The sequence below is a fragment of the Dendropsophus ebraccatus genome, chromosome 11, assembly GCF_027789765.1.
Source record: "Dendropsophus ebraccatus isolate aDenEbr1 chromosome 11, aDenEbr1.pat, whole genome shotgun sequence".
NCBI classification, from domain to species: domain Eukaryota; kingdom Metazoa; phylum Chordata; class Amphibia; order Anura; family Hylidae; genus Dendropsophus; species Dendropsophus ebraccatus.
Window position 1 is genome coordinate 2,697,524 of NC_091464.1, and position 13,360 is coordinate 2,710,883.

Genomic DNA, 13,360 nt, shown 5'->3' on the forward strand with positions numbered 1-13,360 from the left:
ATGGGGGGAACAACTACAGAGGGTGGAGGGAGGTATACAGTATGGGAGAACAACTACAGAGGGGGGAAGGTATACAGTATGGGGGACAACTACAGAGGGTGGAGGGAGGTATACAGTATGGGGGGGGGAAACACCTACAGAGGGGGAGGGAGGTATACACTATGGGGGGGAAACTACAGAGGGGGAGGGAGGTATACAGTATGGGGGGGGAACAACTACAGAGGGGGAGGGAGGTATACAGTATGGGGGAACAACTACAGAGGGGGAGGGAGGTATACAGTATGGGAAAACAACTACAGAGGGGGAGGGAGGTATACAGTATGGGGGGACAACTACAGAGGGGTAGGGAGGTATACAGTATGGGTGGACAACTACAGAGGGGGAGGGAGGTATACAGTATGGGGGGAACAACTACAGAGGGGGAGGGAGGTATACAGTATGGGAGAACAACTACAAAGGGGAAGGGAGGTATACAGTATGGGGGGAACAACTACAGAGGGGGAGGGAGGTATACAGTATGGGGGGACAACTACAGAGGGGTAGGGAGGTATACAGTATGGGTGGACAACTACAGAGGGGGAGGGAGGTATACAGTATGGGGGAACAACTACAGAGGGGGGGAGGGAGGTATACAGTATGGGGGGGAACAACTACAGATGGGGAGGGAGGTATACAGTATGGGGGGGAACAACTACAGATGGGGAGGGAGGTATACAGTATGGGGGGGGAACAACTACAGAGGGGGAGGGAGGTATACAGTATGGGGGGACAACTACAGAGGGGGAGGGAGGTATACAGTATGGGAGAACAACTACAGAGGGGGAGGGAGGTATACAGTATGGGGGAACAACTACAGAGGGGGAGGGAGGTATACAGTATGGGGGGACAACTACAGAGGGGGAGGGAGGTACACAGTATGGGGGGGACAACTACAGAGGGGGAGGGAGGTATACAGCATGGGGGGAACAACTACAGAGTGGGAGGGAGGTATACAGTAAGGGGGAACAACTACAGAGGGGGGGGAGGGAGGTATACAGCATGGGGGGGAACAACTACAGAGGGGGAGGGAGGTATACAGTATGGGGGGAACAACTACAGAAGGGGGAGGGACAACTACATGGGGGAGGGAGGTATACAATATGGGGGGGGGAACAACTACAGAGGGGGAGGGAGGTATACAGTATGGGGGGAACAACTACAGAGGGGAGGGAGGTAAACAATATGGGGGGGAACAACTACAGAGGGGAGGGAGGTATACAGTATGGGGGGAACAACTACAGAGGGGGAGGGAGGTATACAGTATGCGAGGAACAACTACATAGGGGGAGGGTGGTATACAGTATGGGGGGGGGGAACAACTACAGAGGGGGAGAGAGGTATACAGTATGGGGGGGAACAACTACATAGGGGGAGGGAGGTATACAGTATGGGGGGGGGAACAACTACATAGGGGGAGGGAGGTATACAGTATGGGGGGGAACAACTATATAGTGGGAGGGAGGTACAGTATGGGGGGGAACAACTACAGAGGGGGAGGGAGGTATACAGTATGGGGGGGGACAACTACAGAGGGGGAGGGAGGTATACAGTATGGGGGGGAACAACTACAGAGAGGAGGGAGGTATACAGTATGGGGGGGAACAACTACAAAGGGGGAGGAATGTATACAGTATGGGGGGAGGGAGGTATACAGTATGGGGGGGAACAACTACAGAGGGGGAGGGAGGTATACAGTATTAGGGGGGAACAACTACAGAGGGGAGGGAGGTATACAGTATGGGGGGGAACCACTACAGAGGGGGGAGGAAGGTATACATTATGGGGGAACAACTACAGAGGGGGAGGGAGGTATACAGTATGGGGGAAGAGAGGTATACAGTATGGGGGGTACAACTACAGGGGGAGGGAGGTATACAGTATGGGGGGAACAGCAACAAGGGGAGGGAGGTATACAGTATGGGGGGGAACACTTACAGAGTGGGAGGGAGGTATACAGTATGGGGGGAGGGAGGTATACAGTATGGGGGGGAACAACTACAGAGGGGGGAGGGAGCTATACAGTATTAGGGGGGGACAACTACAGGGGGAGGGAGGTATACAGTATGGGGGGGAACAACTACAGGGGGAGGGAGGTATACGGTATGAGGGGGGAACAACTACAGAGGGGGAGGGAGGTATACAGTATGGGGGGGAACAACTAAAGGGGGAGCGAGGTATACAGTATGGGGGGGAACAATTACAGAGGGGGGAGGTATACAGTATGGGGGGGGGAACAACTACAGAGGGGGAGGGAGGTATACAGTATGGGGGGGGAACAAATACAGAGGGGAAGGGAGGTATACAGAGGGGAAGGGAGGTATACAGTATGGGGGGAGGGAGGTACACAGTATGGGGGGAACAACTACAGAGGGGGGAGGAAGGTATAAAGTATGGGGGGGAACAACTACAGAGGGGGAGGGAGGTATACAGTATGGGGGGAACAACTACAGAGGGGGAGGGAGGTATACAGTATGGGGGGGTAGGGCCGTATTTATCATTAGGCACCCGTGGTCCGGTGCCTAGGGCAGCACCTTGCAGGGGGGCAGCACCAGGGAGCAGGAGGACAGAAAAAAGAATGGTTTTTTTTTATTTTTATTATTTTTTTAGTTTCCCTCCTCCCGTTCAGACTTGCCAGTAAATCTGGTGTCTTTTCCAGGGGGGTCGGGGGTATGGTGGTATTGGTCAGGTCTGGTATCGCCAATAGGTGCGTGAAGATGGGGCGTCTTCAGGTTTAGTGCCTAGGGCAGCAGCAACAGTTAATACAGCCCTGTGGGGGGGAACAACTACAGAGGGGGAGGGAGGTATACAGTATGGGGGGGGGAACAACTACAGAGGGGGAGGGAGGTATACAGTATGGGAGGGGGACAACTACAGAGGGGGAGGGAGGTATACAGTATGGGGGGGGGAACAACTACAGAGGGGGGAGGGAGGTATACAGCATGGGGGGGAACAACTAGAGAGGGGGAGGGAGGTATACAGTATGGGGGGGAACAACTACAGAGGGGGAGGGAGGTATACAGTATGGGAGGGGGACAACTACAGAGGGGGAGGGAGGGAGGTATACAGTATGGGGGGGGGAACAACTACAGAGGGGGAGGGAGGTATACAGTATGGGAGGGGGACAACTACAGAGGGGGAGGGAGGGAGGTATACAGTATGGGGGGGGACAACTACAGAGGGGGAGGGAGGTATACAGTATGGGGGGGAACAACTACAGAGGGGAGGGAGGTATACAGTTTGGTGGGGAACAACTACAGAGAAGGAGGGAGGTATACAGTATGGGGGGGGAAAAACTACAGAGGGGAAGGGAGGTATACAGTATGGGGGGGAACAACTACAGAGGGGGAGGGAGGTATACAGTATGGGGGGGAACAACTACAGAGGGGGTGGGAGGTATACAGTATGGGGGAGCCACTACAGGGGGGGAGGGAGGTATACAGTATGGGGGGAACAACTACAGAGGGGAGGGAGGTATACAGTATGGGGGGTGGAACAACTACAGAGGGGGAGGGAGGTATACAGTATGGGGGGAACAACTACAGGGGGGGCTACGGAGGTATACAGTATGGGGGGAACAACTACAGAGGGGGAGGGAGGTATACAGTATGGGGGGGGAACAACTACAGAGGAGGAGGGAAGTATACAGTATGGGGGGTGGAACAACTACAGAGGGGGAGGGAGGTATACAGTATGGGGGGAAAACTACAGAGGAGGGAGGGAGGTATACAGTATGGGGGGAGGGAGGTATACAGTATGGGGGGGAACAATTACAGAGGGGGGAGGTATACAGTATGGGGTGGGACAACTACAACTAATGTATACAGTATGGCGGCTATCTACCATACTGAGGGGCATCTGTGATTTTCTGAGACTAAGCCTTTACCCATAATGCATTTATACATCAGCTTTTGTGCGTTACCTCAGAATCGGGCTCAGTATAGTAGACATCTTCATAGTTGTTCAGGTCAATGGAGTCTCCATAGTTTTCCAGACTGATGTCATAGTTTTCCAGATCACCGTTTTCATAAGAGACGCTGGCAATGGGCTGTAACGTCTCCGAGCTTTGCCGCCTGGTGTCCGGTGGTGGAGGAGCCATACAGAGGGCGACTATGGAAAGGCAGATGGCTGCTGTGCGGGTCATGGTGGTGGGCGGCCTGCGGTACAACAAGGAGAAATAACCATGTACAGGGCGGTTATAGCGACGCTCATAGGGATGATAAGTAACAGAAATATTCATCGTCAGTCATGGGGGAGATCGGATTATTAAGATTCAGACAACTAGGAAAAAAGCTTTGGACGGAGAACATTTACCTGAAGAGTTTCTGCCAGTCTAAGAAGTAGTTATATAGTGACGGCACATTCCACAGAAAACCCCGGGCCGTGTAACGACCATTACCGCTATGAAGTGCTGGATCTTTATTACGGCTCAAAATATTAACGGTAAAGACCAGAGATGAGCGAACCGAATGTCACCAACCGAGATGTGTCACCAATGGGGCAAGAAGTCCTGTTCCAAAATGGCGGCAGCTCATGTCGTAGTATGGTAAAGTGAAAGTGCAGGTGCAAGGAATTACCCATAATCCCTTGCAGCCAGCCAATCAGCTGCAGGCCACCCCCCTGTGATGTAAACGAGACTCTTCTATTCCCCAGCCAGGTATCATGGCCCAGGTCCAGGTATAGGCAGATATAGGTATAGGCAGGTACAGGCAGATATAGGCAGATATAGGTATAGGCAGGTACAGGCAGATATAGGTATAGGTAGGTACAGACAGATATAGGCAGATATAGGTATAGGCAGGTACAGGCAGATATAGGTATAGGTAGGTACAGACAGATATAGGCAGATATAGGTATAGGCAGGTACAGGCAGATATAGGTATAGGCAGGTACAGGCAGATATAGGTATAGGCAGGTACAGGCAGATATAGACAGATATAGGTATAGGCTGGTACAGGCAGATATAGGTATAGGCAGGTACAGGCAGATATAGACAGATATAGGTATAGGCTGGTACAGGCAGATATAGGTATAGGCAGGTACAGACAGATATAGACAGATATAGGTATAGGCTGGTACAGGCAGATATAGGCAGATATAGGTATAGGCTGGTACAGACAGATATAGACAGATATAGGTATAGGCTGGTACAGGCAGATATAGGTATAGGCAGGTACAGGCAGATATAGGCAGATATAGGTATAGGCTGGTACAGGCAGATATAGGTATAGGCAGGTACAGGCAGATATAGGCAGATATAGGTATAGGCTGGTACAGGCAGATATAGGCAGATATAGGTATAGGCTGGTACAGGCAGATATAGGCAGATATAGGTATAGGCTGGTACAGGCAGATATATGTATAGGCAGATATAGGTATAGGCAGGTACAGGCAGATATAGGTATAGGCAGGTACAGACAGATATAGACAGATATAGGTATAGGCTGGTACAGGCAGATATAGGTATAGGCAGGTACAGGCAGATATAGGCAGATATAGGTATAGGCTGGTACAGGCAGATATAGGCAGATATAGGTATAGGCTGGTACAGGCAGATATATGTATAGGCAGGTACAGGCAGATATAGGTATAGGCAGGTACAGGCAGATATAGGTATAGGCTGGTACAGGCAGATATAGGTATAGGCTGGTACAGGCAGATATAGACAGATATAGGTATAGGCAGGTACAGGCAGATATAGGTATAGGCTGGTACAGGCAGATATATGTATAGGCAGGTACAGGCAGATATAGGCAGATATAGGTATAGGCAGGTACAGGCAGATATATGTATAGGCAGGTACAGGCAGATATAGGCAGATATAGGTATAGGCTGGTACAGGCAGATATAGGTATAGGCTGGTACAGGCAGATATAGGTATAGGCTGGTACAGGCAGATATAGGTATAGGCTGGTACAGGCAGATATAGACAGATATAGGTATAGGCAGGTACAGGCAGATATAGGTATAGGCTGGTACAGGCAGATATATGTATAGGCAGGTATAGGCAGGTACAGGAAGATATAGGTATAGGCAGGTACAGGCAGATATAGGTATAGGCAGGTCCAGGTACAGGCAGATATAGACAGATATAGGTATAGGCAGGTACAGGGAGATATAGGCCGATATAGGTATAGACAGGTAATAGGTATAGGCAGGTACAGACAGATATAGGTATAGGCAGGTACAGACAGATATAGGTATAGGCAGGTACAGGCAGGTACAGACAGATATAGGTATAGGCAGGTACAGGCAGGTACAGACAGATATAGGTATAGGCAGGTACAGGGAGATATAGGTATAGGCAGGTACAGGGAGATATAGGTATAGGCAGGTACAGGGAGATATAGGTATAGGCAGGTACAGACAGATATAGGTATAGGCAGGTACAGGCGGATATAGGTATAGGCAGGTACAGGCAGATATAGATATAGGCAGGTACAGGGAGATATAGGTATAGGCAGGTACAGGCAGATATAGGTATAGGCAGGTACAGGCGGATATAGGTATAGGCAGGTACAGGCAGATATAGGTATAGGCCGGTACAGCGAGATATAGGTATAGGCAGTAGCGGTCTTTGGCACCAAGCATACCAAGCAATCGCTTGGGGCCCCCAACATCCAGGGGGCCCTCACGCCCCGCTCTTCTCTTGTTCTCAAGACCGCTAGACAGGGCTGCTGCCCCGCTTGCTGCTGTGATCTGAACTGTAACTATGAGCACTCGTAATGAGCTCTCACAGTTACATGCAGCAGCAGCACTGACAGGGCGGGAGCCATTGGCTCCCTTCCTGTCAGTCACTCTTATGGCCGTAACAAGTGTTTTCCCTGTGGTCACAAGTGGCAGCTTTGTCCTTGTGGTGTCGGTGCTGCAGTGACATCACTGGAGCATCGGCACCAGGAGAAGGGGAGTGCGGCCTCTTGTGACCGCAGGGAAAACCCTTGCGGCCACAAGAGTGAAGAGAAGAGGAGACGCCCGGACCCAGGTGAGTATAAGTGTTTGTTTTATTGTGTTATATACTATATGGTAGGGGGAGCACACAGGGGCCTGTGTAACTGGGGGAGCGCACAGCAGGGGTCTATATAAATGGGGGGAGCACACAGTGGGGCTATATAACGAGGAAGACACAGGGTGGCTATATATAACTGGGGGAGCACACAGGGGGGCTATAGACTACTGGGGCTTCACAAAGGGGTCTATATACTACTTGGGTCAGCACACAGGGGGTCTATATACTACTTGGGGCAGCAGAATGGGGTCTATATACAACTGGGGGAGCACACAGGAGGTCTATATCCAAGTGGGGGAGCACACAGGGGGGCTATATACTACTGGGGGAGCTCACAGGGGGTCTATATACTACTGGGGTAGCACACAGGGGGTCTATATACTACTGGGGTAGCACACAGGGGTCTATATACTACTGGTGGGGCACACAGGGGGTCTATATACTGCTGGGGAAACACACAGGGGTCTATATACTACTGGTGGGGCACACAGGGGGTCTATATACTACTGAGGGAACACACAGGAGTCTATATACTACTGGTGGGGCACACAGGGGGTCTATATACCGCTGAGGCAGCACACAGGGGGTCTGTATATAACTGGGGGGCACACAGGGGTCTATATACTACTTGGGCAGCACACAGGGGGTCTACATACTACTGGAGGAGCACACAGAGGTCTATATACTACTGGTGGGGCACACAGGGGGTCTATATACTACTGGGGGAACACACAGAGGGTCTATATACTACTGGTGGGGCACACAGGGGGCCTATATACTACTGGGGGCAGCACACAGGGGGTCTATATATAATGGGGAGCACACAGGGGGTCTATATATAACTGGGGGAGCACACAGGGGGGCTATATATAACTGGGGGAAGCACACAAGGGGTCTATATACTGCTGGAGGAGCACATAGTGGTCGATATACTACTGGGGGAGCACACAGGGATCTATATAATACTGGTGAAGCACACAGGGGGTCTATATACTACTGGGGGATCCACACAGGTGGTTTATATACTACTGGAGGAGCACAAAGGGGTCTATATCCAAGTGGGGGAGCACACAGGAGGTCTATATCCAAATGGGGGAGCACACAAGGGGGCTATATACCACTGAGGGAGCACACAGGGCAGCTATATACAAGTGGGGGAGCACACAGGGGGTATATACGACTGGGGGCAGCACACAGGGGGTTTATATACAACTGGGACAGCACACAGGGGGTCTATATACTTTTGGGGGAGCACACGGGGGGGCTATATATAACTAGGGGAACACACAGGCATCTATACACTACTGGGGGAAGCACACAAGGGGTATATACTACTGAGGGGAAGCACACAAGGGGTATATACTACTGGAGGATGCGCACAAGGGGTATATACTACTGGGGGCAGCACACAGCGGTCTATTGTTGTGGAGTGCATGTCGAGGGGGGGGGGGGGGCCCAGACATATCTTCGCTTGGGGCCCCAGAAATGCCAAGACCGCCACTGGGTATAGGCAGGTCCAGGTACAGGCAGATATAGGCAGATATAGGTATAGGCAGGTACAGGCAGATATAGGTATAGGCAGGTACAGACAGATATAGGCAGATATAGGTATAGGCAGGTACAGGCAGATATAGGTATAGGCAGGTATAGGCAGGTACAGGGAGATATAGGTATAGGCAGGTACAGGGAGATATAGGCAGATATAGGTATAGGCTGGTACAGGCAGATCTAGGTATAGGCAGGTATAGGCAGGTACAGGGAGATATAGGCAGATATAGGTATAGGCAGATATAGATATAGGCAGGTACAGGCAGATATAGGTATAGGCAGGTACAGACAGATATAGGCAGATATAGGTATAGGCAGGTACAGGCAGATATAGGTATAGGCAGGTATAGGCAGGTACAGGGAGATATAGGTATAGGCAGGTACAGGGAGATATAGGCAGATATAGGTATAGGCAGATATAGATATAGGCAGGTACAGGAAGATATAGGTATAGGCAGATATAGGTATAGGCAGGTACAGGGAGATATAGGCAGATATAGGTATAGGCAGACATAAGTATAGGCAGGAACAGGCAGATATAGGTACAGGCAGATATAGGTATAGGCAGGTACAGGGAGATATAGGCAGATATAGATATAGGCAGGTATAGGCAGATATAGGTATAGGCAGATATAGGTATAGGCAGGTACAGGGAGATATAGGCAGATATAGGTATAGGCAGACATAAGTATAGGCAGGAACAGGCAGATATAGGTATAGGCAGATATAGGTATAGGCAGGTACAGGGAGATATAGGCAGATATAGATATAGGCAGGTATAGGCAGATATAGGTATAGGCAGGTACAGGGAGATATAGGCAGATATAGATATAGGCAGGTATAGGCAGATATAGGTATAGGCAGATATAGGTATAGGCAAATCCAAAAAGGATTCACGATTAAGTAGCTTCCTTATACCTATCTGTTTGTCCGTTCCACTGGGATATTTATATTACATGGGAATTACATGATGTCTCAGGTATCCATGTGCTTATGTGACGCTATGCTATCTGTAGCCGTGTACCTGGCCGGCAGAGAATGGGTTACATGTCCTATACACACACTACACTAACTGTGAGGCAACAGTGACACCTGCAGGCTACAGTGGGAACTGCTTTAGGTACCTACACCCTATACTACTACTACTACTACTACTACTACTACTACTACTACCATCATCCTCTTCACTACCCCTCACTCCAGAGCTCAGCACTATACACACAGGAGAGGCCTAGCCACCTACACCGTATACTACTACTACTACTACTACTACTACTACTACTACCACCATCATCCTCTCCACTACCCCTCACTCCAGAGCTCAGCATTATATACACAGGAGAGGCCTAGCCACCTACACCGTATACTACTACTACCACCACCATCATCCTCCCCACTACCCCTCACTCCAGAGCTCAGCACTATACACAGAGGAGAGAGAGGCCTAGCCACCTACACCCTATACTACTACTACTACTACTACCATCATCCTCTCCACTACCCCTCACTCCAGAGCTCAGCACTATACACAGAGGAGAGAGAGGCCTAGCCACCAACACCCTATACTACTACTACTACTACCACCATCATCCTCTCCACTACCCCTCACTCCAGAGCTCAGCACTATACACACAGGAGAGGCCTAGCCCCCTACACCCTATACTACTACTACTACTACTACTAATACTACTTTCATCATCATCCTCTCCACTACCCCTCACTCCAGAGCTCAGCACTATACACACAAGAGAGAGAGGCCTAGCCCCCTACACCCTATACTACTACTACTACTACTACCACCATCATCCTCTCCACTACCCCTCACTCCAGAGCTCAGCACTATACACACAGGAGAGAGAGGCCTAGCCACCTACACCCTATACTACTACTACTTCTACTACTACTACTACTACTACCACCATCATCCTCTCCACTACCCCTCACTCCAGAGCTCAGCACTATACACAGAGGAGAGAGAGGCCTAGCCACCAACACCCTATACTACTACTACTACTACCACCATCATCCTCTCCACTACCCCTCACTCCAGAGCTCAGCACTATACACACAGGAGAGGCCTAGTCACCTACACCCTATACTACTACTACTACCATCATCCTCCCCACTACCCCTCACTCCAGAGCTCAGCACTATACACACAGGAGAGAGAGGCCTAGCCACCTACACCCTATACTACTACTACTTCTACTACTAATACTACTTTCATCATCATCCTCTCCACTACCCCTCACTCCAGAGCTCAGCACTATACACACAGGAGAGGCCTAGTCACCTACACCCTATACTACTACTACTACTACCACCACCACTACCATCATCCTCCCCACTACCCCTCACTCCAGAGCTCAGCACTATACACACAGGAGAGGCCTAGCCACCTACACCGTATACTACTACTACTACTACCATCATCCTCCCCACTACCCCTCACTCCAGAGCTCAGCACTATACACACAGGAGAGAGAGGCCTAGCCCCCTACACCCTATACTACTACTACTACCATCATCCTCCCCACTACCCCTCACTCCAGAGCTCAGCACTATATACACAGGAGAGGCCTAGTCACCTACACCCTATACTACTACTACTACTACTACCACCACCACCACCATCATCCTCTCCACTACCCCTCACTCCAGAGCTCAGCACTATACACACGGGAGAGGGAGGCCTAGCCACCTACACCCTATACTACTACTACTACTACCATCATCCTCCCCACTACCCCTCACTCCAGAGCTCAGCACTATACACACAGGAGAGGCCTAGCCCCCTACACCCTATACTACTACTACTACTACTACCACCACCATCATCCTCCCCACTACCCCTCACTCCAGAGCTCAGCACTATACACACGGGAGAGGGAGGCCTAGCCCCCTACACCCTATACTACTACTACTACTACCACCACCATCATCCTCTCCACTACCCCTCACTCCAGAGCTCAGCACTATACACACGGGAGAGGCCTAGCCCCCTACACCCTATACTACTACTACTACTACTACTACTACTACTACCACCACCATCATCCTCCCCACTACCCCTCACTCCAGAGCTCAGCACTATACACACGGGAGAGGGAGGCCTAGCCCCCTACACCCTATACTACTACTACTACTACCATCATCCTCTCCACTACCCCTCACTCCAGAGCTCAGCACTATACACACAGGAGAGGCCTAGCCCCCTACACCCTATACTACTACTACTACTACCATCATCCTCTCCACTACCCCTCACTCCAGAGCTCAGCACTATACACACGGGAGAGGGAGGCCTAGCCACCTACACCCTATACTACTACTACTACTACTACCATCATCCTCCCCACTACCCCTCACTCCAGAGCTCAGCACTATACACACAGGAGAGAGAGGCCTAACCACCTACACCCTATATACTACTACTACCACCACCATCATCCTCCCCACTACCCCTGACTCCAGAGCTCAGCACTATACACACAGGAGAGAGAGGCCTAGTCACCTACACCCTATACTACTACTAGTACTACTACTACTACTACCATCATCCTCTCCACTACCCCTCACTCCAGAGCTCAGCACTATACACAGGAGAGAGAGGCCTAGCCACCTACACCCTATACTACTACTACTACTACCATCATCCTCCCCACTACCCCTCACTCCAGAGCTCAGCACTATACACACAGGAGAGAGAGGCCTAGCCACCTACACCGTATACTACTACTACTACCATCATCCTCTCCACTACCCCTCACTCCAGAGCTCAGCACTATACACACAGGAGAGGCCTAGCCCCCTACACCCTATACTACTACTACTACTACTACTACTACTACTACCATCATCCTCCCCACTACCCCTCACTCCAGAGCTCAGCACTATACACACAGGAGAGGCCTAGCCCCCTACACCCTATACTACTACTACTACTACCATCATCCTCTCCACTACCCCTCACTCCAGAGCTCAGCACTATATACACAGGAGAGGCCTAGTCACCTACACCCTATACTACTACTACTACCACCATCATCATCATCCTCTCCACTACCCCTCACTCCAGAGCTCAGCACTATACACACGGGAGAGGGAGGCCTAGCCACCTACACCCTATACTACTACTACTACTACCATCATCCTCCCCACTACCCCTCACTCCAGAGCTCAGCACTATACACACAGGAGAGAGAGGCCTAGCCACCTACACCGTATACTACTACTACTACTACTACTACTACCATCATCCTCTCCACTACCCCTCACTCCAGAGCTCAGCACTATACACACAGGAGAGGCCTAGCCCCCTACACCCTATACTACTACTACTACTACTACTACCACCACCATCCTCCCCACTACCCCTCACTCCAGAGCTCAGCACTATACACACAGGAGAGAGAGGCCTAGCCACCTACACCCTATACTACTACTACTACTACTACCACCATCATCCTCTCCACTACCCCTCACTCCAGAGCTCAGCACTATACACAGAGGAGAGAGCGGCCTAACCACCTACACCCTATATACTACTACTACCACCACCATCATCCTCTCCACTACCCCTCACTCCAAAGCTCAGCACTATACACAGAGGAGAGAGCGGCCTAACCACCTACACCCTATATACTACTACTACCACCACCATCATCCTCCCCACTACCCCTCACTCCAGAGCTCAGCACTATACACACAGGAGAGGCCTAGCCCCCTACACCTTATACTACTACTACTACTACTACTACTACTACTACT

At 50.6% G+C, this 13,360-nt stretch overlaps 1 protein-coding gene across 1 annotated transcript in view; it reads right to left on the minus strand.

Moving 5' to 3' along the window:
• LOC138767130 (opticin-like) overlaps positions 1–4,520 on the minus strand; it is a 63,404-nt gene extending 58,884 nt beyond the window's left edge. Inside the window, exons 1-2 of the mRNA XM_069944406.1 lie at positions 4,351–4,520; positions 3,959–4,193 (exon numbers count right to left, since the gene is read on the minus strand). Of these exons, the coding sequence (XP_069800507.1) occupies positions 3,959–4,180 (222 nt within the window). The 5' untranslated portion in view covers positions 4,181–4,193; positions 4,351–4,520. The remainder of the gene's footprint in view (positions 1–3,958; positions 4,194–4,350) is intronic.
• Between the last annotated feature and the right edge of the window lie 8,840 nt (positions 4,521–13,360).